General features: G+C 35.7%; 3 protein-coding genes across 3 annotated transcripts; 2 read left to right on the top strand and 1 right to left on the bottom strand.

Annotated features, from left to right (window-relative positions):
• The first annotated feature begins 634 nt into the window (after positions 1 to 634).
• On the top strand, positions 635 to 4435 carry LOC114372639 (cationic amino acid transporter 7, chloroplastic-like). The gene is made up of 5 exons (XM_028330319.1): positions 635 to 1113; positions 1261 to 1480; positions 1581 to 1929; positions 2095 to 2329; positions 3618 to 4435. The coding sequence occupies exons 1-5, from the start codon at positions 738 to 740 to the stop codon at positions 4190 to 4192; spliced, it is 1755 nt and encodes a 584-aa protein (XP_028186120.1). The 5' UTR covers positions 635 to 737; the 3' UTR covers positions 4193 to 4435.
• A 6468-nt stretch (positions 4436 to 10903) lies between these two features.
• Positions 10904 to 12135, top strand: LOC114371864 (pentatricopeptide repeat-containing protein At5g04780, mitochondrial-like). The gene is made up of 2 exons (XM_028329176.1): positions 10904 to 11374; positions 11521 to 12135. The coding sequence occupies exons 1-2, from the start codon at positions 10904 to 10906 to the stop codon at positions 12133 to 12135; spliced, it is 1086 nt and encodes a 361-aa protein (XP_028184977.1).
• Positions 12136 to 12726: 591 nt separating this feature from the next.
• Positions 12727 to 22054, bottom strand: LOC114371275. The gene is made up of 9 exons (XM_028328753.1): positions 21724 to 22054; positions 18634 to 21413; positions 15741 to 16887; positions 15254 to 15582; positions 14978 to 15178; positions 14379 to 14539; positions 13973 to 14061; positions 13828 to 13899; positions 12727 to 13070 (listed from the first exon to the last, which is right to left on the bottom strand). Exons 1-8 carry the CDS (start codon positions 21896 to 21898, stop codon positions 13868 to 13870), a joined length of 4914 nt encoding a protein of 1637 aa, XP_028184554.1. The 5' UTR covers positions 21899 to 22054; the 3' UTR covers positions 12727 to 13070; positions 13828 to 13867.
• Between the last annotated feature and the right edge of the window lie 326 nt (positions 22055 to 22380).

Genomic DNA, 22380 nt, shown 5'->3' with positions numbered 1-22380 from the left:
ATATTTATAATTATTTTAATTAAAATGAGTTCTTCAAGTAGAGTAAATATTAATTATATATTTCTATCAAACTTTTTATGGATTTTTTTTAAATATAAATAAAACTTAAAAATAGAAAAAAAGGAGAGAAATCACATATTTAAATATAATAAATTTTGAAGTTAAATATGTTTAATGCATTAATTTATTATCAGTGAAACACCTATCGATCAATTATTATAAATATTGAAATGTGCTAATAATTTAAATTTATATATATATTTCATACAAATCAATTTGTAAAATACAGATTGATGAAACTAATTTATGTATTAATATTTGATTAATAATTAATTTATTAATATGAATATATTATATTTAATATAAATTAATTGTTAGAAAACAAATAAGAAGATATTACATGGTCTCAAAACTTTCTTTTATGGTAAGTTTTATAATATAAAACGAATATAAAAGGTAAAATTGAATTTGTACGAAGGGAAATAGACGGTGACTAACTTAAAGTTTTCATGTTACGGTGGAAAATAAATAGTTTTGAGTTTAATTGGGCACATTGAGTTTTATAATGAAGTGGTGAAGAGTAGTTTTGAATCTAGATATAGTAATAATATTTATGGCACCAGCACCACGATTCATTTCTAGTATTCTACTGTTCTCAAGCATTTCCCAGTTGCAGACATTATAAAACCAACCATTTCGCACTCACAAATCAAAATCATCTCTTTTACTCAACCTCAATGGACTCCTCCTCATCGTTTTCGAGCCTCCGCGCGTACCTCAACGCACTCTCTCACACCCCCACGCGCCTCGCCCAACGCGCCCTCTCCGTCTCCACCTCCTACGATGAGATGAGTCAGGTCCGCTCCCGCTCCGGCACCAGCATGCGCAAGACCCTCCGCTGGTTCGATCTCGTCGGCCTCGGCATCGGCGGAATGGTCGGCGCCGGCGTCTTCGTCACCACCGGCCACGCCACCCGCTACGCCGGCCCCGCCGTCCTCCTCTCCTACGCCATTGCCGGCTTCTGCGCCCTCCTCTCCGCCTTCTGCTACACCGAGTTCGCGGTCGACATGCCCGTCGCCGGCGGCGCCTTCAGCTACCTCCGCGTCACCTTCGGTCCGTCACCACACTTCCCGAGAAACACAAAACACGTGTTTCTCAAATCAATCTCCGCACGACACATAGTCACATACATACATTATCAGTATTCTATTTCGTTTAACATTTAGTTTGTCACCTAATACGACGGCGTCGTTTTCGCAGGTGAATTTGCAGCATTTCTGACCGGCGCGAACCTGGTGGCGGACTACGTGCTTTCCAATGCCGCCGTCGCCAGAGGCTTGACGGTTTACCTAGGCACCACCATCGGAATCTCCTCCGCCAAATGGCGCCTCACCGTGCCGTCTTTTCCCAAAGGCTTTAACGAAATAGACATCGTCGCGGTCGCCGTCGTTTTGGTCATCACTCTAGTCATCTGCTACAGGTTGCTTCCACATTCAGTTCCTACAATGAAGCTTCATTCTCAATCTCAAGTCTCTTATATTATTATTAACCTTGGATTTTTGTTTTTGTTTGTGTTTCAGCACCAGGGAGAGTTCGGTGGTCAACATGATTCTGACCTTGCTGCACATATTGTTTATAGCGTTTGTGATAATGGTGGGATTCTGGAGAGGTAGTTGGAAGAACTTCACCGAACCCGCTAACCCGCAAAGTCCCACCGGATTTTTCCCGCATGGTGCTGCCGGCGTCTTCAAGGGTGCTGCCGCCGTTTATTTAAGTTACATCGGCTACGATGCTGTTTCGACTATGGCAGAAGAAGTGAGGGATCCAGTCAAGGATATTCCGGTAGGCGTCTCGGGTTCCGTTGTTATCGTTACGGTTCTCTACTGTCTTATGGCTGCTTCCATGACCAAACTTCTCCCTTACGATATGGTTAGTTTTATAAAGTGTCTCTTGGTTTTAGATATTTATAAAATTAGTTTTAATACAATTATCATTGGATTTGAATTTTTGGGAGTGGAATTAATTTTAATTGATTTTGTGGGTTAAAATTTGAAGGGATGATTATGATTATGATATGATGGGTGTATTGTGCAGATTAATGCGGAAGCACCATTTTCAGCGGCGTTCAGTGGAAGATCGGATGGTTGGGGATGGATATCTGGAGTGATAGGAGTGGGGGCCAGTTTTGGGATATTGACGTCACTGTTGGTGGCTATGCTGGGTCAGGCTCGATATATGTGCGTCATCGGCCGCTCTAATGTGGTCCCCTCTTGGTTCGCTAGGGTCCACCCCAAGACCTCTACCCCTGTCAACGCCTCCGCATTTCTTGGTTGGTACCTCAATTCATCCTATTTCTACTTCTTAGATTTTTTCTTTTGAATATCTATCTGCTCCTCTGTGTTCTGAGTTGTGTTATGGGCGTTGATTGTGTGATTTCGGAAAGAGGGGTAGGGGACCCACTTTCAACAACTTTGTCTCTTTGGCTCATGCGTTATCGCGCTAGTTCTGTGATCCCACACTTGTTTTTTTCTTCTTCTTCTCATTAATGTAACGTGAATGGGGATAGTGATTCCCCGATTCTTGACGCATTGTCTCATTGCCTATGGAGGAGGAGATTGAGTTCAGCCTTATCTTCAAGTGGGTGGATGTTTTTCTGATCCATGAATGCGTATCGCTAAGAGTGTGTTTGTTTGGATTTTGTTCAAACAAAGTCAATGCAATTTAAGGTCTCTTTGATCTTACTTGATACGAGTCTCAATTGCTGTGTGATTCTTGCATTCTGATTCTCAATAAAACTCGCTGCTGTGTGCATAATGCAGTAACACTTCTAAAACAAATAATTAAAGTAAGAGAGGTGTCAGATACATCGCTTAACATAGATTATTGTGAAAAATAAACCGTTGTTTTTGCTTTTGTACGTAGCATTATTTTTATTTGAAAGTGAAAGTGGGTAACGTACTCCAAAATAGTGCTTGTTAGAAAAGATTTTCCCATATGGGTGTCACATGTTCTCAAGCTTTGTAAGCCTATAACGTGGTTTCCCATATTTTGTATAGTAATATATGGTCCCCGCCCCCTCTCTTTTAGGGTATGTGTGCCTATCCCGTCCTTTACACGGACTAGCTTGAAATCACGCGTTCAATGAACAGTATCTTCTCTGGATATGGATGGAAAGGACTATGACAACTGTGCTTTGCGGTTTGCTGTGTGGTTTAGGATGGAAAGATGTGAATCACTCACTCATGTAAAATAATAGGCTTCTATATGTGACTCCCGTTTTTTCCTTTCCTTTACAACGCATTAGAAGAATAATAAAGCATTTCACATGTAAGATATTGGTGGTTTTAATTGATTCGACCCCCACTATTGGACGAGTAATATATTCCTCTTGATTGGAATAATTGACTGATCAAGACCATAGCTCTTTATGTAGCTAGTTAAAGTTACCCTCAATGATGGATTATTTGATTTCCATGATTTTATGCTTTGTGGTGCGTTTTGACTTCTCACAATCCTCTTATCTAAAATTCCTTTTCATCTCCCTCTAAGGCTACTAGGCTATTTGAGTATTTCTGGTGTCACTCACTCATATATATATATATAATCTTCTTTTTCAGGTATCTTCACAGCGGCAATAGCCCTTTTCACTGATCTTGATGTCCTCCTCAATCTGGTGTCTATAGGCACCCTCTTTGTCTTTTACATGGTGGCAAATGCCGTGATCTATAGACGTTATGTGGCTACAGGGACAACAAATCCATGGCCTACATTGTCCTTCCTCTGCTCATTTTCCATAACCGCAATCATGTTCACCCTTATTTGGAAATTTGTACCCACAGGAGGGGCGAAGGCAGGGATGCTCAGTGTCAGTGGTGTTATTGCGATTGCAATATTACAACTTTTCCATTGCATGGTCCCTCAAGTGAGAAAGCCTGAATTCTGGGGTGTCCCATTCATGCCGTGGATACCCTCTATATCAATCTTTCTTAATGTGTTTCTGTTGGGATCACTGGATGGGCCATCCTATGTTCGTTTTGGATTCTTTTCGGCTGTTGCGGTGCTTTTCTATGTCTTCTACAGTGTTCATGCTAGCTTTGATGCTGCAGGAGATGGTTCTTTGACTGCAATTAAGAATGGAGAAATCCACGTGGAATCAAAAGAAATTGAGGACCAAATTAGTTTCAAAGTGTAGATAGAATACATTGTCCTTTTTATTTATGTTGTTTTTTTAATTTAAGTCACCTCAACCTTTTTGGACGTGGGGGAGGGAGAATTATGTGGATTACATGTCAAATTAGAATAGGTTGCAACTTTTGTAGAAGTGGCGAATTGTATAGTTAGACTGGCTTAGGTTGTGATCTCTTTTGTAAATTCTCTGGCTTATATCCCCAAATCAAAAATGAAATAATAAAAAAAACTCAGTTTTTGTAGCCTATCAACTCTCTGACTTCTAACACCTAAACACAACTTTTGTGAGACTGAATTATTGTTATTGTTATATTACTTTCATCACTAGATATGTTTTTCTGTTTCTCTGTTTTTTTAAATCTATTTCTTTCTTCCATTCGTATATAAAAAAATGAGGTGTGTACGTTTAACATTTTTTAATGCCATATGGACTTTCTTGATCTTTATGAGTATAATTAAGGATATAAATATTTTATAAACACAAGAATGACAGTAGTCTTTAGTCTTTACACGTAAAAATATTAGAGAAATGCTAATAAATACTTTTACTTGAGATGCTATATGGACTTCCTTGATCTTTGTGAGGATAATTAAAGATGGGGATATTTTGTAAGCCAAAAAAATTGATATATATATATATATATATATATATATATATATATATATATATATATATATATAAGGATTCATCTATTATAAGAGCGATTTTTTTAGAGTTATTTTTCATTTTTTTAAAGATTTAATAGTTATAATAAGTAATTAATTTTAATCATTAAATCTTAAGAAAATAAATAATGAGAATAAAGAGTAATTTTTTTTATTTTTTTAAGATCTAATGGTTATAAAGAGAAAAGTAAAAATGTGATAGACAAAATAGAATAATAAAAGAGACAAAAATAAGATAGAAAAATTATATAACAATTTATATAGTTAAATATGTTTTTAGTTTTTTTGGTTTCTATTTTTCAATATGTCTAAAATTTGAAATTGTAGTTCCTGTAAAATAAGTGATTTTTTTTCTCTATAAAAATAATTCTTGCTATTCCTCCAAAATTTAAAAACATTATTTTTAGGTAAAAAAATATTGAGTTATGTATTGGCATTGTACATCATATATGCATTCTTGCATATTACCTCATATGATTAACTGATTTTTTTTATAAGATGATCAAGTGATTTTCTATTAGACATACAAGTAGTAAATCGACATCATATGATGATAGGAATAAAAAAATATTGATTTATATTTTAAAAAGATAAAAAAGAAAATTTTACCATATCAAAAACCAAAATATACTCAAGATGAAAAATATATTTAACACATAAAAACATTAGAGGGTATATTCATTTTTTCAATGTATGATTACTATTGAGGTTGTTAACTATAGTGTGTCAATGGAATTTTCATTTGCAAGCCAAGAGCACAATGCAATGACAAGGAGTCTATTTCAGAGGGAAAAGGGCAATTAATATGACACAAAGTAGACATGATGTCACTCTAAAAAGAAGAAAGTGAAGGGGTATATAGTGCTGCAATGTAATAATTGGTGTTGATTCATTCATCATTAACATAAATTTTTGAAATTAATTAAAAAATATGGAGAATCCGAGGATTAACTTGCTGTAATTGTAATTTGATAACGAAGAATCTGATTAAGTACGTACATCTTGTGCTGTCACATCTTGATGGTCATGGCAAGCATTAGTATTAGTAAATCCAACTTTCTTGTTAGATGCACGGTAGGTTTTGCATCTTTAGGCGTCCATGCTTTAAGTGTTTTGTTTTCATTTCTTCAAATTACAAAAATGTCATTTTTAAAAAATTATATAAAAACAATGACAAGTAATAAAAAAATAATTTCACATGAAATTTTGATAGTAAAAAATAAAACTATTTCTTAATTAAACGTGAATATAATTTTTTAAAATATTTCTCTTAAATAGATTACTTTAATTTTCTTAATTTTGATTTATGTATTCCAGAATATTACTTTTTGGTTATTATAAAGAAATACTGCATTAAGTTATTCTCGCTACAAATATGAATTTGATTTTCCTTGACACAACTAAAATCTTACTTGAACGATAACTCTTTTCAAAAACATTTTTTGGCATTCATGGGATAGTTAAATAGCTGTGATTAAGTAAAATTACGTACGCTTTAAGCATGTGCAATGATTTTTTAAGTGGACAAATAGTCATTTACCATCAGTCTTTGTAATAATTTTTTAGGTAGGATTCTACTAGAAGTCCATGTATGTTATTGGTGTTTTGCTCGGTAATTATTGAAGATGTCTCCCCGTTCTACATTTTTTATATATAAAAAATACTTTCCTCTCAATAAAAAATACTTAATTATCATGAGAAAGTTTTGTTTCCAACTATAAAGGTGATTTTATTTATTATCACCTATTTATAAACTAACATTTCAAAGAATTTGTTATGTTTAAATTACATTTTATTTCCTTTTGTTCAATATAAAAAAGTTTTATTTCCACATTATTTTTCTAAGAATATTAAAACATTGTTCCTGCCAAACATCTCCTAAAGTTCTCCGAAATAAAAAAAAAGTTCACGTGAAGGACTCTGGCTGGAAATACGGAATGCCACCGGGTAGGCACTAGAAGCTGAAAAAACATTATATAATGTAACTGAAAAACAAAAGGAACGAAAAGTATAGACCAAATCATCTTTTGGACACATTTGTATTTTTGAACTTTCTTTTCTGCATCCCTAATGATATGTGACTCCTTCAATTATAGTGTCTCGATTTTTCAACTAAATCAGTACTTGGTGGTATAAACCAGAATCTTGCTAGGAAGTTGAATGAGGGATGCATATCATTAACAAGATGATCTATTGGCTCCTCTTGTTTCATTCATCAAAAGATCCACTAATTCTTCTGTCCAATTATTCTACATGCACCATCAATTTAATTAATTATCGCCCACGGAAATAAATTTATAAATATGAATTGTTTCTTCTCCGTCCATTATTCTTGTTGGTCAGCTTAAATATTAAGTTTCACAGTAGCAAATAACTAGTAAACCTCACATATAACTCTTGAATTAAAAATAGTAATTAAGAAAAGTGTAACAGAAATCTACCAAATCATCACGCCCACGCCTTATCTACTTTGCTAGTTGGATGATAGTGGTCTCTAATTGACAAAATAAGTATATGGACAAAATATTATGGGCCATTATGTTGGCACCATGTTTTTTCTTTTGTCTTAATTGAACCATCTTTGTCTGATGCACCATTTTTTTTTGCTCTAAGTTGCCTTGTCCCTTTTTATTCTTTTTTGGTCCTAATTACTTTTTCCTTCTCCCCCATCCTTGATTTCCCTTTCTATGGTCCCATTTATGTGTGTTGGCCGGTGGCATCTTCTTTTTATTTATTTTGAAGCTGCATTCATGTCTGCTATTCCATCCCATTGTAACTTCAACAATGTAAAGGAACAAAGGAAAAGATTCAAAGTGAGGATGGAGGAGGATATAAATGAAATTAACTCTGCATTAAAAGAGTAGAGAGGACAATTCTAATACCCAAAGAGTAATCCACATCAATATTCCATTCATGTTGCGTGCAATTGGAAGAGAGCAAGGGACTTTTTAGTTGATGTGAAGACTACTAACTAGAAGTGTTGGGTTTGTGCGTATGTAAAGACTCTCATCTTTGTTTTTTTGTTCGACTACTTTTTCAATTGGCATGTCAACATTTTTCAATCAAAGTTGTGACTTTGGTATCCTAAAGGTATTTTCTCAATCCTAATTGAGAAGTATGATGAGATATTAAATTTGAATACATCTCTGTTTGGAGATTTAAATTTTGATTCGTCACGTTAAAAGTTTCATATGTATCTTTTTCAGCGAATTAGTTTCTCGTGCTAGACCTAATCCATGTTGGTATTGATTGTCGAAGTAGTGACTTTAATTAAATAGTAAAACCTTTTTCTAGTAAAGTGACATGTATAATCGGACTTTACTTGAGTCAGCATCCTTGACTTAATGTTTCTCATCATTCTTTGTCGAGTATCTTTATTGTAACAAGAGCCATGAGATAAGATCGATGCTCATTTAAGTTTTTCTGGATCAGTGTGTTCAAAGAAGTGAAAGCATATATATGATGAAACAGTCAATGGACATGGATTCCCATATCCCATCACAATTGGTCGTTTCCACTACTTGGATTCTAATTTGTAATGTCAAAAGGACAAAGTTCAACGCCGAAAGTCAGTCTTGTAATGAACATATATGAAAAGCAGATATTGTATTTTTATAATTTCATTGGGATATACTATTTTGTCCGTCCAGGACAACACTTTACCTCACAGTTTTTGTATGTTATCCCTTCTTCATATATTCTACTTAACGTAATGTGTCTACTTCAAGTGATTTGATTTGGGTCATGGAAATTCAATAAGTTCCATTCCTAGCTATATACTGCACTTGTGTTGATTCTCCTACTCTACTTGTGATTTCAAGTCCTTTTCTTTCTTTATTGTAAAAGATTTCTTTCTGCCCCCATGCAACATGTGAGGACAAAGTTGTCAAGTAGTAGGACCAGCTGAAAAGATCTTATAAAAAAAACCAATCAGAGAATTAACTCACCCAAGATAATATATATATATATATATATTCCTCACTTCAACTTGCAGTCTACATAAATGCCTTTTTTATTTTTTGCATTTCTGTAAAGTACATCCCAAAAAGAGGTATATAGAAAAGGGGGTTGGGGTTGAGGTTGAGAGAGAGAGAGAGATCTTCTTATGATGGGTTGGGTATCTCGTATTTGTTTTGTTTCTTTGCTTCAGCTTTTAGTTAGTTAAGATATGGTTGATCATATGAAAAGACTTTCTCAATGGAATTCAAAGCAAGTTGTTGCTGTGACTGTGAGAATTCAACCAAGTACTACTACTCACTGACACAAAGATGGGTTGGTTCAGTTGTCTACTCAACTTTGTGAGGTCCACACACTTCATTTTATTTTTTGTGCATGTATTGCACTTGCACAGATCTCTTTTTCCTGTTTCCATTTGTCACTTTGCCAAGAAAATTATGAAGCTATCGTGTCGAATATCAAAGGATATCAATGAGTGCATAAAATATGTAAATCATTGGCTAACCTTAATATTTTTTTTTCTTAAACAAATAGAAGAAATGGAAAATGTCAATGATGAGGTGAGATAAAAGTTCTCTTGGGTACATACTATATTTTTTATAACAGGTTTTTGTTTGATTTCATTTCCTATAGTTTATGAATGTAGAAATCAGAATGCCATTATTTGTACAATTAAGTATAATTAATAAGAGAACAAACATTCTGAAAGTATATGTGAACTCAGTTTATCTGCCATGTTAGTATTTTTTTTAAGGAACAAATTATTGATAAACATTAAACACATTGCAAGTATTTTAATCCAAATACAAGATTGTCACACTTACATTCATAGAGAAAGACAAAAACAAGTTACAGGTTAATTCACCAATAAAAAATAATCTTTGTGTTATCTCTGCTGGCCTTAAATCATATCCACAATCTAACCTTTATCAAGTTGATGAAACTATCAAAGTCAAAAGGAATACCCTGATTAACTTCTGTGATGAATGATATGTACTGTGATTAGCTTCTGAGGTTGAACTAAGAACTTTGAAGTGTAGTAGTAAATCATTGTATCCTTTTGGGCTTAAGGAGCTCTTCAACATATTTGGGCCTGAACTTATTTCATATTTGGGATCTAACTTCCTGCACTCCTACTATTGTTTTCAGCACTTCCCATTGCATTATGAAAAGATACAAAACTACTCTGGAATGGTCTTTTCATAATGCAATAAGAAGTGTACGAAACAATAATGGGAGTGCAGAAAGCAACAGGCGTGAGTTGGAAATGGTCTAAACTGAAAGGCCCAATGATGCCAAAGGGCCCAAGGTTAGATGGGCATCGAGATCACACAATACATCTGTTCACATTGTTTCCCTTTGCTCTGACTCCAATGACATGAAAAAGTTGAGAAGGTGTGGGAGATTTGTGTTTATTACGGCATCCATATCAGGAAATTATCAGTTATTTCTGAGGCCAAACCAGAATCCTCAAAGGTTGAAAATGTTGTTCACATGGATCGTGTGTCAAATTTGCACTATCTTTTGCAGTTATGTGCGAAAACAGGATCATCCATGGGAGGAAGAGCATGCCATGCTCAGATTATTCGCATCGGCTTGGAAATGGACATATTAACGTCAACTATGCTGATTAACATGTACTCAAAATGAAATTTCTGTCTTAAGTTGAAAACACTAAAAACAAGATTTTATTGTTCAAACACATTTTCGGTATCATTTTCTATTTTCGTCGGAAATAAAAACAGAAAACAACTAAATCAAACATCCCGTAATTTTGTGAAATACAACGATTGGAGCACTGACCCAGAATGCAGAGGATCGGAAAGCTCTAAAACTTTTGATTCGAATGCAAAGAGAGGTAACACCATTCAATGAATTTACCATTTCCAGTGTTCTGTGTAACTGTGCCTTCAAATGTGCTATACTTGAGTGCATGCAGTTGCATGCTTTTTCAATTAAGGCTGCCATAGATTCAAATTGTTTTGTTTGAACTGCTTTACTCCATGTCTATGCTAAGTGCTCTTCAATAAAAGATGCAAGTCAGATGTTTGAGAGTATGCCTGAAAAGAACGCTGTTACGTGGAGTTCAATGATGGCGGGATATGTGCAAAATGGTTTTCATGATGAGGCCTTGCTACTTTTTCACAATGCTCAGTTGATGGGCTTTGATCAGGACCCATATAATATATCATCTGCTGTTAGTGCTTGTGCAGGCCTGGCAACTTTGGTTGAAGGGAAGCAAGTACATGCCATGTCACATAAGTCTGGATTTGGTTCAAACATTTATGTTGCTTCCTCCCTTATAGACATGTATGCCAAATGTGGCTGCATAAGAGAAGCTTACCTTGTGTTTGAAGGTTTCGTGGAGGTTAGGAGCATTGTTTTATGGAATGCGATGATTTCTGGGTTTGCTAGACATGCTCTTGCACAGGAGGCTATGATCTTATTTGAAAAAATGCAGCAAAGAGGCTTCTTTCCTGATGATGTAACATATGTATCTGTACTAAATGCATGCAGTCATATGGGTTTGTATGAAGAAGGACAGAAGTATTTTTATCTTATGGTCAGACAGCACAATCTTTCACCGAGTGTCGTTCACTACTCATGTATGATCGATATTCTTGGTCGAGCAGGACTGGTTCAAAAGGCTTATGACTTGATAGGAAGAATGTCATTTAATGCAACTAGTTCTATGTGGGGTTCTGTTAGAGGACTAAGCTAACTAATTGCAAAGCCTCTTGTAGAATTTATGGCAATATTGAGTTTGCTGAGATTGCCGCCAAGCATCTGTTTGAAATGGAGCCTAACAATGCAGGAAACCACATTTTGTTAGCAAATATATATGCAGCTAATAAAAAGTCGGATGAAGTTGCAAGAGCAAGGAAGCTTCTCAGAGAGACTGATGTGAGGAAGGAGAGGGGTACAAGTTGGATTGAAATTAAGAATAAAATTCATTCATTTACTGTTGGTGAGAGAAATCATCCACAAATAGATGATAATTATGCTAAGTTGGATAATTTGGTGGTAGAGTTGAAGAAGTTGAATTGCAAGGTTGATACCAATAATGACCTGCACGACGTGGAAGAGAGCAGGAAACATATGCTTTTGGGGCACCACAGTGAGAAGCTTGCCATTACCTTTGGATTGGTGTGTTTGCCTACTGAGATACCAATAAGAATTATAAAAAATCTCAGAATTTGTGGTGATTGCCACACTTTTATGAAACTTGTATCCAAGTTTGCAAGCAGGGAGATTATTGTTCGAGATACAAACCGTTTTCACCACTTTAAGGATGGATTATGTTCTTGTGGAGAGTTTCGGTGAAGTTTTGATATATATATATATATATATATATATATATTAACTCCAACTAATGTGAGTTTTATGTTTTACTTTCATTTCTGCAATCTTAAACCACATTTGAGTGACTTTGACTTCGTTTGGTAATCTCATATCCATGTTTTATAGGACATAGGAACTTTTTGCTGACGCAAATGGTTGATTTCAGTTTGTCGTAAAGTGCGAAAGGAGAAGTATGCGTTGGGAAACTGCGTTTGGTGCACAACACTGATTCACGTCGAATTTGTTAAAAAACACAGAAGTATTAGTTACTCCACACTTGATGCACATACACTGCATGGTAACGCGTAATCTTGGAAATCAGAATTGTTCTTTTATATTAAGCTGGGCTTTTAAGAGGGCACGATGGTAATAGTAAAATGGTGTATTGAATATTAGCTAATATTTTTTTAATAATAGTGGACAATTTACCTTTGACAATACAAATTAAGAGCAAATTACCCCAAATCGGTAAACGAAGTCCTGTGTGTGGGAAAACTTCAAATAATTCATTAATATTCTTAAACTCTAGGCATTGAGAAACAGGTTGCAGAAAATTAGAAAGCACCAGCACTATCAACAATGAAGTTACGCAGGTTTTATATATTATAATTATAATCTAACAAACAAAACAAGTCCTCAGCTGATCTTTTAGACCTTTAGCAGAAGCTTCAACAGAAGTAAAATCCAAATTCGGCGTTTTGAAAGATAGCTTCACACTACAAGTCCAAGAGGGGCTAAAAAAAAGAGAAATAGAGGGAATGCGTTATATATACAGTGACTTTTGATACTATACAAATTACAAAATAATTCCAACAAAGGGGATCCTTAGAAGCAGTAGATTTTAGGGTACATCAAAAGATCTAATTTTCATTATCTTGGCGGCTACATCTTCATTCTTAATGAAGCTCTTAAAAAATCTGCCACAAATAAACATGTCAGATAAATATACATTAGAAACCTTTATTAGTGTAAAATTATATTGTGTGCAAAGTAAAAAAAAATTAACCGTTCGGAAAATTCAAGTCCGGTAAAAAAATTTAAAGTACGATGTAGCTTCAAAAAACACTGTTTATAATGTTTAGAGCTCAGTACAAGATAAATTGCTTCTCCGTCGTAGCTGGCGATGATCTTTCCAATTTAGTGGATGGGCCTATCGCAAGGCATCCACACTCGTCTACCCTTGTTTCAACCATTTGATAGGTTTTAATAGAAAAAAATAAACGTCCAAAAGCAACTATTCCCATTCACGTTTTTTAATTTTCATCGGTTATCAATTTTCAATATTTTTCATTCCAAAAGAGTAATTGATCAATGATACATGAGAACAAATAAACCTTCCACCATATTCCGAAGAAAAGTGAAACTAAACCACAAAACTTAAATCCATTATAGCAAATAAAGTGGATATTATACTATTATTAGATATGGTATTTGCGCATTATCACTATATTATAAGTTGTCAATGTTAAACTTATTCATTAGTGTAAAAATTCACAGTTGTGAACCCATAATAAAGTGTTTCTTACAAGACAATAGCAATACAGGTAGTTTACAAACAGATAGAATATTAGAACAAATTATCGACCTTCAGAATTCCCAATTAGGCTAACAAACCGTTAAAAGGGAACTAACTGCTTCTTTCCATACATACATACATAAGAAGAGACAGCGTACCTTTAACACAATCCCGTGTTACTAAAATCACTATGCTCGGCTACTGTAGCTGAAGCTTCCGAGGCAGGAGAACTACAAAAGAAGGCAGTTTAATGCTTAGTTTCAGACAACTCATATATTCAACTTCATTAATTTCAAGAGTTACCTTCTGCTATATTACAAAAACTTTGCGGAGGAAATATCGTTTCTGGGTCCATTTTCTGGGAAGAAACAATCAGAGACAGGCTATGCTTGCTGCAGAGAAAGCAATCACACAATGTTTCAGAAAAATGGATAAGCTAAAATTCCAACGAATTTCTATCATCAAACAGTAAATATCAAATATCACCAGACCCCAGTAATCTGATTACTAACAGAAAGTTTAAGGCAATATATATGCTTGGTGCCAACCGCTTACTGTCGTTAAAGCTTTTATTTAATTTTTTTTCCTTCTTTCAGTTTGAATAAAGAAGGCCCACATATACTATGAAGGGTTTCAAACCCCCACAGACATCAAATTAAAGAATGGCGTTATAAAATAGTAAGCTCCAAAAACATGAACAGTCACAAACCTTGCCCATGAAGGGATAAACTTATTATTTGGCAGGTCATCCTCGTCTTCATCTTCATCATCTGAACCTCTATATGGAGAGATCTCATATGACTGCTCTTGAAGTGAGTCTTTTATGATCAAGTCATCATCTTCAGCGGCTTTAATCAAATTGTCCATTACCTATAAAGACGTATATTTTAAATGTTCAGATGATTATAAAAGCAAGTCCAAAGCACAAAATTAAATATTCAAAATGTATGATTGACAGTTTACTACATAGCAGTCTTTCTCCTCCGATAAGAATAATGATAAGCCAAAAACTGATTGGATAAATCATAAATCCGACTTCAATTGTTTAGCATCATATGCTTGGAAGCAAGTGGCTTTAAAAATAGTAATAATAATAGCATTTCAAAGCTAAAATCATATGAGATCAAATCAAACACATTGGTTCTATTAGACTGGCTAGAAAACAAGTATATCATGCATCGTTAGAAGAGCATTTATTTTCATACAGTGGGAAAATATTACTCCTAGCCTTGACCAAAGTACTATGAAATTCTGCAAAATATGAATATTAACGACAACATAGAAGAGGGCCAGAGAAAATAATATTACCTGTCCATTATTAGCACAATCATTCACAGATTCCGAATATTCAGGATGTGGTTCTTTTGTTTTATCATTTGCCGAATCCCTCATGGCCAACGGTTCGGTTTCAGAAATTTTCTCCATATTGCATTCTCTTTTGTCTTGCACTGGCAAATTCTTATAATTTTCTCTTTCATCCATAATTTTCTTATTTTCTAGGACTTCACCCTAGACCAGACATCCCATGTATTAGCATTTTCCTAAAAGAAGAGAGAGAGTGAGAGGGAGGGAAAATTATTTTACCGTAGCTCGGCGTTGTATTTTTATTTCTTCCTTCTTGGCCAGTATCTTCTCATGCTCTTGCTGCTGCTTCTTCATGTCATTAACTCGCTTCCTTTTTTTTTCTTTCTCCTTTTTTTCTTCATCTTCCCTCTGCCGCTTCTTTGCTGCCATTTGTGCCTCCTTTTTCTTTCGTTCTTCCTCTTTCTTTTTCTTCTGCAGCTCCAGCTCCAACCTTTCCCGCTCAATTCGCAACACCTCTTTCTTCATCTTGCGCTCGTTTTCTTTTTTTTCAGCCATACGCTTGGCAGCCTCAGCTGCTTCCAGGGCCTTCACTTTGATGTCTCTCTTGCCTACGAGTTCAAACTTCAAACAGTAAGGTTCAAATAATTATTAAAGTGAATGACCATTTGTGTTACCATGTCACAAGATGAACTTCAGTCTCCTAGAAGCCAAATTTTATAATGGAAAATATCTATCTTAAAGTCACTCAATAGATAAGATCAGTTACCTGTAACAACTGCTGCCGCTTGTTTTTGTTGAACTAATGGAATAAAGGATGAAACGTTGGATACAATATTGTTAAAGGAGCCTTGTTTCATACTATCTTTTCCTGATAACTTTCCCCTACTGGGCCTTTTGCAAACTGATTCAGCAGTCCTCTTGACACCATTCGCTCCAAGCGATATATTATGGTTCTCCTTCCCCTTTCTTGTGAATCTTTTCCTATTGCCATCCTGCTTGTCAAGCTTATGTTTTGCCTTATTGCAAGTCCCACTGAGGTTAAACTCTGTGCTTAAAATATCTTCACGTCCACCTGTTAATATATCATCTTGTAAAACTGATGCAGAGGGGTTTACATTATCTACAATCTCAGCTAGGGGTTCTCTTATATTTGAGCCAGCCATTTCTTTGGAATCAATGCCCATTTGGCATGTACCAGCAATCTCATCCACATTTTCATTTTCTTCAGTAATGCAGGGAAGGTCTAATTTTAAACTCTTACGCTTTCCTGAACTGCCTAAGTTTGAATTAATTCGATCCCAAAGAGTTTGAACTGAAGAAGTGTACTGACCCTTGCAATTTGGTTGGCAATCAGAAAGGGACCTCGGGCTTCCATCGCTTAGAGAAAGGGAAGTCCTTATACCTAAGCCCTCCAGTAGTCCATTAGGTAAAGACTGATAGGGCTCTGGTATGTTATGCAACTTATAAGGGGTTAAAGAATTGTACGATGAAGAATGCATGAACCTAGATTTACCAAGGGATGTATAATCTATTGAGTTACTTGGAAGATCTATCTCTTCCAAATCTATTTGATCTCCAGCAATGCATGGCTGTGCATTATCTGCTTGCATAATAAACCCTTCAAGCTCTGCTATAGTCTCACCTGTACCAACCAAATCCAAGCATTGCATTCCTGGAGAAGCAGGCATTCCATTTGAGAATTTAGCATTTCCTCCTGGACAAACTCTTCTACTTGAAGTACTTCGTTCAAGATGTTCTGCACATTCCTGTCCACAACTAACCTGATGATGCCACAACTCCACCTTCTCATCCATGGTGCATCCCATCGTTGGGTCAATACTAAAACCTGATGTTTTTGCCACTGCCAACACAAGGGTGTCTTCACTTCTGTCTCTTCCATCCAAGATACAGCTCTGCCAACAGGAAAACATTTAAACAGTTTACTCAGAACGTTTTAAATGAAAAGGCAACTTTCACAGCTCTAAACCTACACTCATACATCTGTATATTTACTTTCCTGCATAGTAAGACATTGCAAAATTTTCAGTTTCAGGTGTAGTTTTGGCTGAATACAACATATGTTAACACAAGCCACTGACAAACAAAGAGATCCAGCAAAATATCTGAGAACTTGAAGTCTAACTTTTTTGTTAAAATAGTAAAACTTATTTTATAGTTCTGGCTAATACAGTGTATGTTAAAACAAGTCACTGACAAATCCAGCAAAACATCTCAGATCTCGACGTCTAAATTTTTTGTTAAATAGTAAACCTCATTTTTGCCTGAAACTTTATTATTGACAACCCAGCAAGTTAGTAGATTGTGCCTTTCTGCTCATTCACCAATTCCTCTAAGTGTATCACTATTCAAACAATTCAATTATTCAAGTTTTCTGATATCTGTAGAAGGAAAGGTAATGCATGCTAAACAGTGTTAAATAGAAAAGAATATGCATGTACAAAAACAACAATCAATCCATGGATCATACAATGCCATAGTGTTCTATACTTGCATGTAAAGAAAGAAACCCCAAATTAAAGAACCAATGTGAAATTATATCAGTAGCTTTCTAGAGTTAAGTTTTAAATTTATCTTTCCTTTTTGAATATCAGCTTACCTAAATTATTCTTACATTTGTCAACATAGGATTCTCACTTTTATCGCTTATCTGTGTCTCCCTCCTCGCCCTTTTTGACAGATGGCAATCCTTTTTCATACTTTCTGCTTCCACTTCTATATATATGTAGCATAAAACTATTATTTATCTATAGTAAATAGCTATTGGATCATAAATTCAACTTTCCACTAGCTCATTTGCCGTGAAATGTGTCATCTACTCTCAGCCAATTTTCAAACAATAAACACTAAAATTTAGAAGAGAACAAGAAAAAAATTATATTGGCATCTCAATTCAATGTATAGATGTCACATTATAGTGTTACTGTATTGGGTTTTATCATCTCTTAGGATTTCTTCTTTTCATTTTTATTTGACTCAGTTTTTCTGTTAATTCAGGGAATATATTGCATTTTCAGTGTTTTTTTATGTAGATTTTAAAGAATGGTGCTTTTCTATTCGAATAAGGAATGTTGGATTCTTAAGTAACTGAACTCTCTTCCTACCTTACTCTTCTCTCTGTTTCTTTGTTCTGTATCCCTGCTGCCTCTAATCCTAAACTGATCAAGCTAACAACATTTTGCTACAACATTTTTACTCCACAATGCACAATTATCACCTCAGCATTTTCACTTCTCCGAATTCTAAATAGTTTCTGTTACGCTCTCTGATCTAGTCTTCCTGGGAACATCACATAGACATTGATGGAAATCTAGTTGGAATTTTGAAGAAAGTTGAAATACATAATTTTCATTTCTCAAAACAAATTATATCTAAAATAGCTTTCAAAGGAGCACGTGACATCGAATAAAATAAATCTAGTTATGTCTATGCCAAAACAACACAGCGCAATAATTATGACAATAAAGTTCGAAGATATTAACCAAGACTCTCTGACATACAATTTGATATTGAATTATTTTATACCAACTCGCAAGTGCAAGGTGTACACAAAATTCATATTTAATATTTAATCCTAAAGAAAGAAATCTTACGCAGACTAATCTTAAAATTTTAAGAACGTAAAACAAAATATTATGTACCTCTTCTTTTCTCACTTTAAGTGAGGAGTCTTCCATTGTTTGGCATTCCCCATTGTATTGCTTTTCGTCCGTTGGGATGTTACTAATAGATTGATGTCCTGTATCATCCTCTGGATCAGATGGCAAATGTTGAACTTCTAGGGCAACCTCCCGGCTGTCTTCTTCAATACTCAAGCTTCTACTCACAGGCCCTTGGTCAATAGAATCACATGGCTTTTCCAAGAGGTTTGAAGAGGCGGATCGAAATCTCTCTGTTTCAATGTCAATCTTCCTTCTTTTATGCTGAGGACAAGAATGTTCCACATCATAAGTGAAACTTTTGGGGGAAATTCTGAAAATCTGGAAATCAGTTGAAAAGCTGGTAATTTTTCCATCACTGTGCAATGTCTTATGCAACACCTCACCATCTTTACACAAGGTAATGCTATTGGGGGGCTGTTGTGCCAAACCAACATTAACATCATCCATAGGAGCAGAAAATGGGAACCCAATAGTGAAATTTGTAACACTTTCATCTGTGGATTTATGCAGATCATTTCCCATAACTGCTTCAGAAGAAAAATTTGCCAACTTAGTACTACATTCAACATTTTCTAGTTTACTGTTTACTGAAACAAATTTTGATGGCATAACTTCTTTTGACAAACTTCTTGATGAATTTTCACCAGCAACTTGTGAAGGACTTGAATGATACATCAACGAAGAAGTACGAATACAGAATTCATTCTGAACCATAGGTATCTCTTTGTTTGGTGGCACGGCACTTAGTGTTGCCCTAGCTATATCTTCCTCCTTGAAGTGGCTTGCGCAATATTCCATATAAGGCTCCCCTTCTCTGATTGGTACTTCCCGCATTTGCAGCAAAGGCATCTCCCCCGAAGAGTTACATTTAATTTGGCACACAGAAGAAGTTTCCTCTTCATGTAATTTTACAGGTTCCAACGAGTTCAGAGGTTCTTCTGGTGACACTCCCTGTTGCCCCTCTTTCAAATCAGAACTACAAATTCCACTCACACTTGTCTCCTCTACATCATCAAAATCAAGTTGCTTAGGCATCACAGACATGATAAAATCAGCGGGCAGCTTCATGACTGATACATTCTGCCTAACCTTAGGGATAACACAAGAAGGATCTTTTTCAACTAATCCATCAGAGTCAGCATCAACTTCATCAACAATTGCAGCAAATCTGTGCTCAACATTATCAGTGGGAAGGGCATCATATGGTATATTTTCTTGGGCATCCAAGACTTTCTCATCCACCACTGCTTCAACATTTACTGATTCTGCATGTAAAGACCCACCATAAAAATTGGAAGAACTCACTGGCCTTAATGATCCTTCATTTGCAGAAGTAGCCACAGCCCTCATATTTCCAGAGGTAGCTAGTGCTGCAACGTTCTCCTTGACTGCAGAATTCCTGCCAATTTCTATATCTAATTTGGAATACTTTGGACTTGAAGATAACCTTGTAGCATCCAGTTTGGTAGGCTGTATATTCCAAGACTTCTTACTTTGGACTTTTTCAATCGTTTCAGAACCACTTCTACTCAAATGATCTTTTGGTTTTAGTGCAGAAAAGTCAGGATCCTTTTGAGTACTTAAGGTCCCAACAACAGACACCACAGGATCCTGTGAATTCTGTGGAATTAAAGGTTGAGGTAATGGCACTGATTTATCAATAGACCTTACAGAACCACTAGTCATCAAAAGATCATGCCCTGGTGATGGGCAGGAACTTCTAAGTAATTTTATCATACCATGAATGTTACTTTCTTGTTTGCTGAGGCAGGAATTTCCATCTTTAACTGTATTCCTACCACTTCCATTGTTACAATCAGCGACTTTGCTTAATTCTGTTAGTTCAGCATGTGTAATTGGTTGCCTGTGATCACAGAATCCAACTCCTTTGCCACTGCCCAAGGTGCTGTCAAGCTTCAACAGTTCACTGTTACATCTGGCCTGGCTAGAACTTCTAGATTTTGTTAATCTCTCATCATGCACACTTTTTCCAGCTTCGTTGCTCTGATAATCCCCTTTGTTTGCTTCATTGACGCCACAACTTCCATTTGCAAAACAAGGTTGGTTGACTATCTCAAATGACTCATTCAAATTATTAGGCGGAGGGCCATCTTCCTTCGCTACAGAAGGACTGGCAACATTCAAAGAGTTGAATTTCTGGAATGAACTTTTAGATCTTGTCATCCGGCCAGAGTACTTAGTTACACAATCACATGCTTTTGTTTCTTCCATGGAACAACTTTGGATGTTGGAATGAAAATCTTTGACTACATCCGACTCCATTGCATGTTCTGCCTCTTGACTTGAGGGTGCAGAACCTGTAACTGTGCCAGCACAGACACTGGCATTATCATCTTCTCTTGACAATCGTCTGGGTGCTTTTGCACTATTACGTAGCTCCAGAGCCTTCTGCCTCGGCTTTGACCTTTGCAACTTTGCGAGAGACGGAGCTGGGTCGTGGTGACTGTCAGAGGCTCTTGCTTCAATCTGATTCTGAGGTGGTGATACAGCACCTGAATCCAATTCTGGAGGACCACTTGAGGCAGATACAGCATAGTTGACAGAACAATCTGGCAAATTCGAAACCCCATCTCCCGTGTTACACTCCTTTTCTAAAGCACGACCTTCATTATGCAAACCAATTGGATAGTGAACACCACAGGACACGGCATCTAGATTACTGTACAGACCAGGGAAAGGAACTATATACTGTGGTTGCGAAATTAGAACTTCGGAAACGAGATCATCTTTGCTTAACCCTGCAGAGAAAGAGTACATTATCACCAAATTAGGATCAAATTTCGCAAAGGAAAATTGGCCGAGACGTTGCGGCTCATACATAACTACAACAGAATTGCTAATTGAAACTAGCTCCCTCAAAAAGTGTACGGACGCAAATTATCATTTCTACCAATTTTCAATTCTACGAAGCCACGAAGCGGATTTTATTGTTCCTCCATGTCATCAAAACAAAATGCGAAGCAAAAATCAGCGAGACCTAACACTGAAATCTCAATAGTCGAAAAACTGAACCGTAATCGTGAACACGCGAGAGGGAGGGTTTGTTACCTTGTGGATTTGCCTGAAGGGAAGAGTTGAAGAGCCATGGCGGAGGGGGAATTCCGTTGAGGCGGAGTTTGGGGAAAAGGTGTTGCTCCCAGAGATGGCACTGTTGTCGTGATTGGTCGATGATTCGCTTCTTTCGCTCGAAGATCTGCACGACGTGCTTCTCCATCGCCGACATTTCTTCTTCGCTTCACATCGATGAATAGCGTGGTTTTGGCGCTGTTTACAATTCAAATTTTGGGATCCTGGTAGTAATTCTATTCATTGGATTGGAAATTGGAAATGGATTCATTCCATCTATGTTTTATGGGTTTTTCTTATTGCCCCAGCCTTTTTCTTATACACCCAGCAGATTTTGGATTGTGAATTCATATGAATTTATATGGATTTTTTTTAAAATAAAATATATATTTTACAAATCAATTTAAAATTAATAATCTATGTAGAACTTATTTGTTTATTTACGATTTTTTTTAAAATATGATTTTTATTTACAATTTAAAAATATATTATTAAATCAAAATTAATTGTTATGTAAATTTATATGTGAATTAAATATACATTAGAAATTTTAGTGTTATATATAATGGTATTAATTATTTTATAATATAGTTGGTTAGAGTGTGGTGTTAATAATACGAAAGTCACACCTTTAAATCT

Source organism: Glycine soja, chromosome 10, assembly GCF_004193775.1.
Source record: "Glycine soja cultivar W05 chromosome 10, ASM419377v2, whole genome shotgun sequence".
NCBI classification, from domain to species: domain Eukaryota; kingdom Viridiplantae; phylum Streptophyta; class Magnoliopsida; order Fabales; family Fabaceae; genus Glycine; species Glycine soja.
Note: the sequence above shows the minus strand (reverse complement) of the source record. Positions and strands in the feature narration are given on the sequence as shown.

What these genes read in the sequence shown, in the direction of transcription:
- LOC114372639 (XM_028330319.1), top strand. Translation starts at nt 738, where the DNA reads ATGGACTCCTCCTCATCGTTTTCGAGCCTCCGCGCGTACCTCAACGCA. An exon ending in CTACCTCCGCGTCACCTTCG is followed by an intron (nt 1,114 to 1,260) that starts GTCCGTCACCAC and finishes TCGTTTTCGCAG; the next exon opens with GTGAATTTGCAGCATTTCTG. An exon ending in CAACGCCTCCGCATTTCTTG is followed by an intron (nt 2,330 to 3,617) that starts GTTGGTACCTCA and finishes CTTCTTTTTCAG; the next exon opens with GTATCTTCACAGCGGCAATA.
- LOC114371864 (XM_028329176.1), top strand. Translation starts at nt 10,904, where the DNA reads ATGGCGGGATATGTGCAAAATGGTTTTCATGATGAGGCCTTGCTACTT. An exon ending in AGAAGTATTTTTATCTTATG is followed by an intron (nt 11,375 to 11,520) that starts GTCAGACAGCAC and finishes GGGTTCTGTTAG; the next exon opens with AGGACTAAGCTAACTAATTG.
- LOC114371275 (XM_028328753.1), bottom strand. Translation starts at nt 21,898, where the DNA reads ATGTCGGCGATGGAGAAGCACGTCGTGCAGATCTTCGAGCGAAAGAAG. An exon ending in CCTTCAGGCAAATCCACAAG is followed by an intron (nt 21,414 to 21,723) that starts GTAACAAACCCT and finishes CTTTCTCTGCAG; the next exon opens with GGTTAAGCAAAGATGATCTC. An exon ending in ATTGTGCTAATAATGGACAG is followed by an intron (nt 14,540 to 14,977) that starts GTAATATTATTT and finishes ACGTCTTTATAG; the next exon opens with GTAATGGACAATTTGATTAA.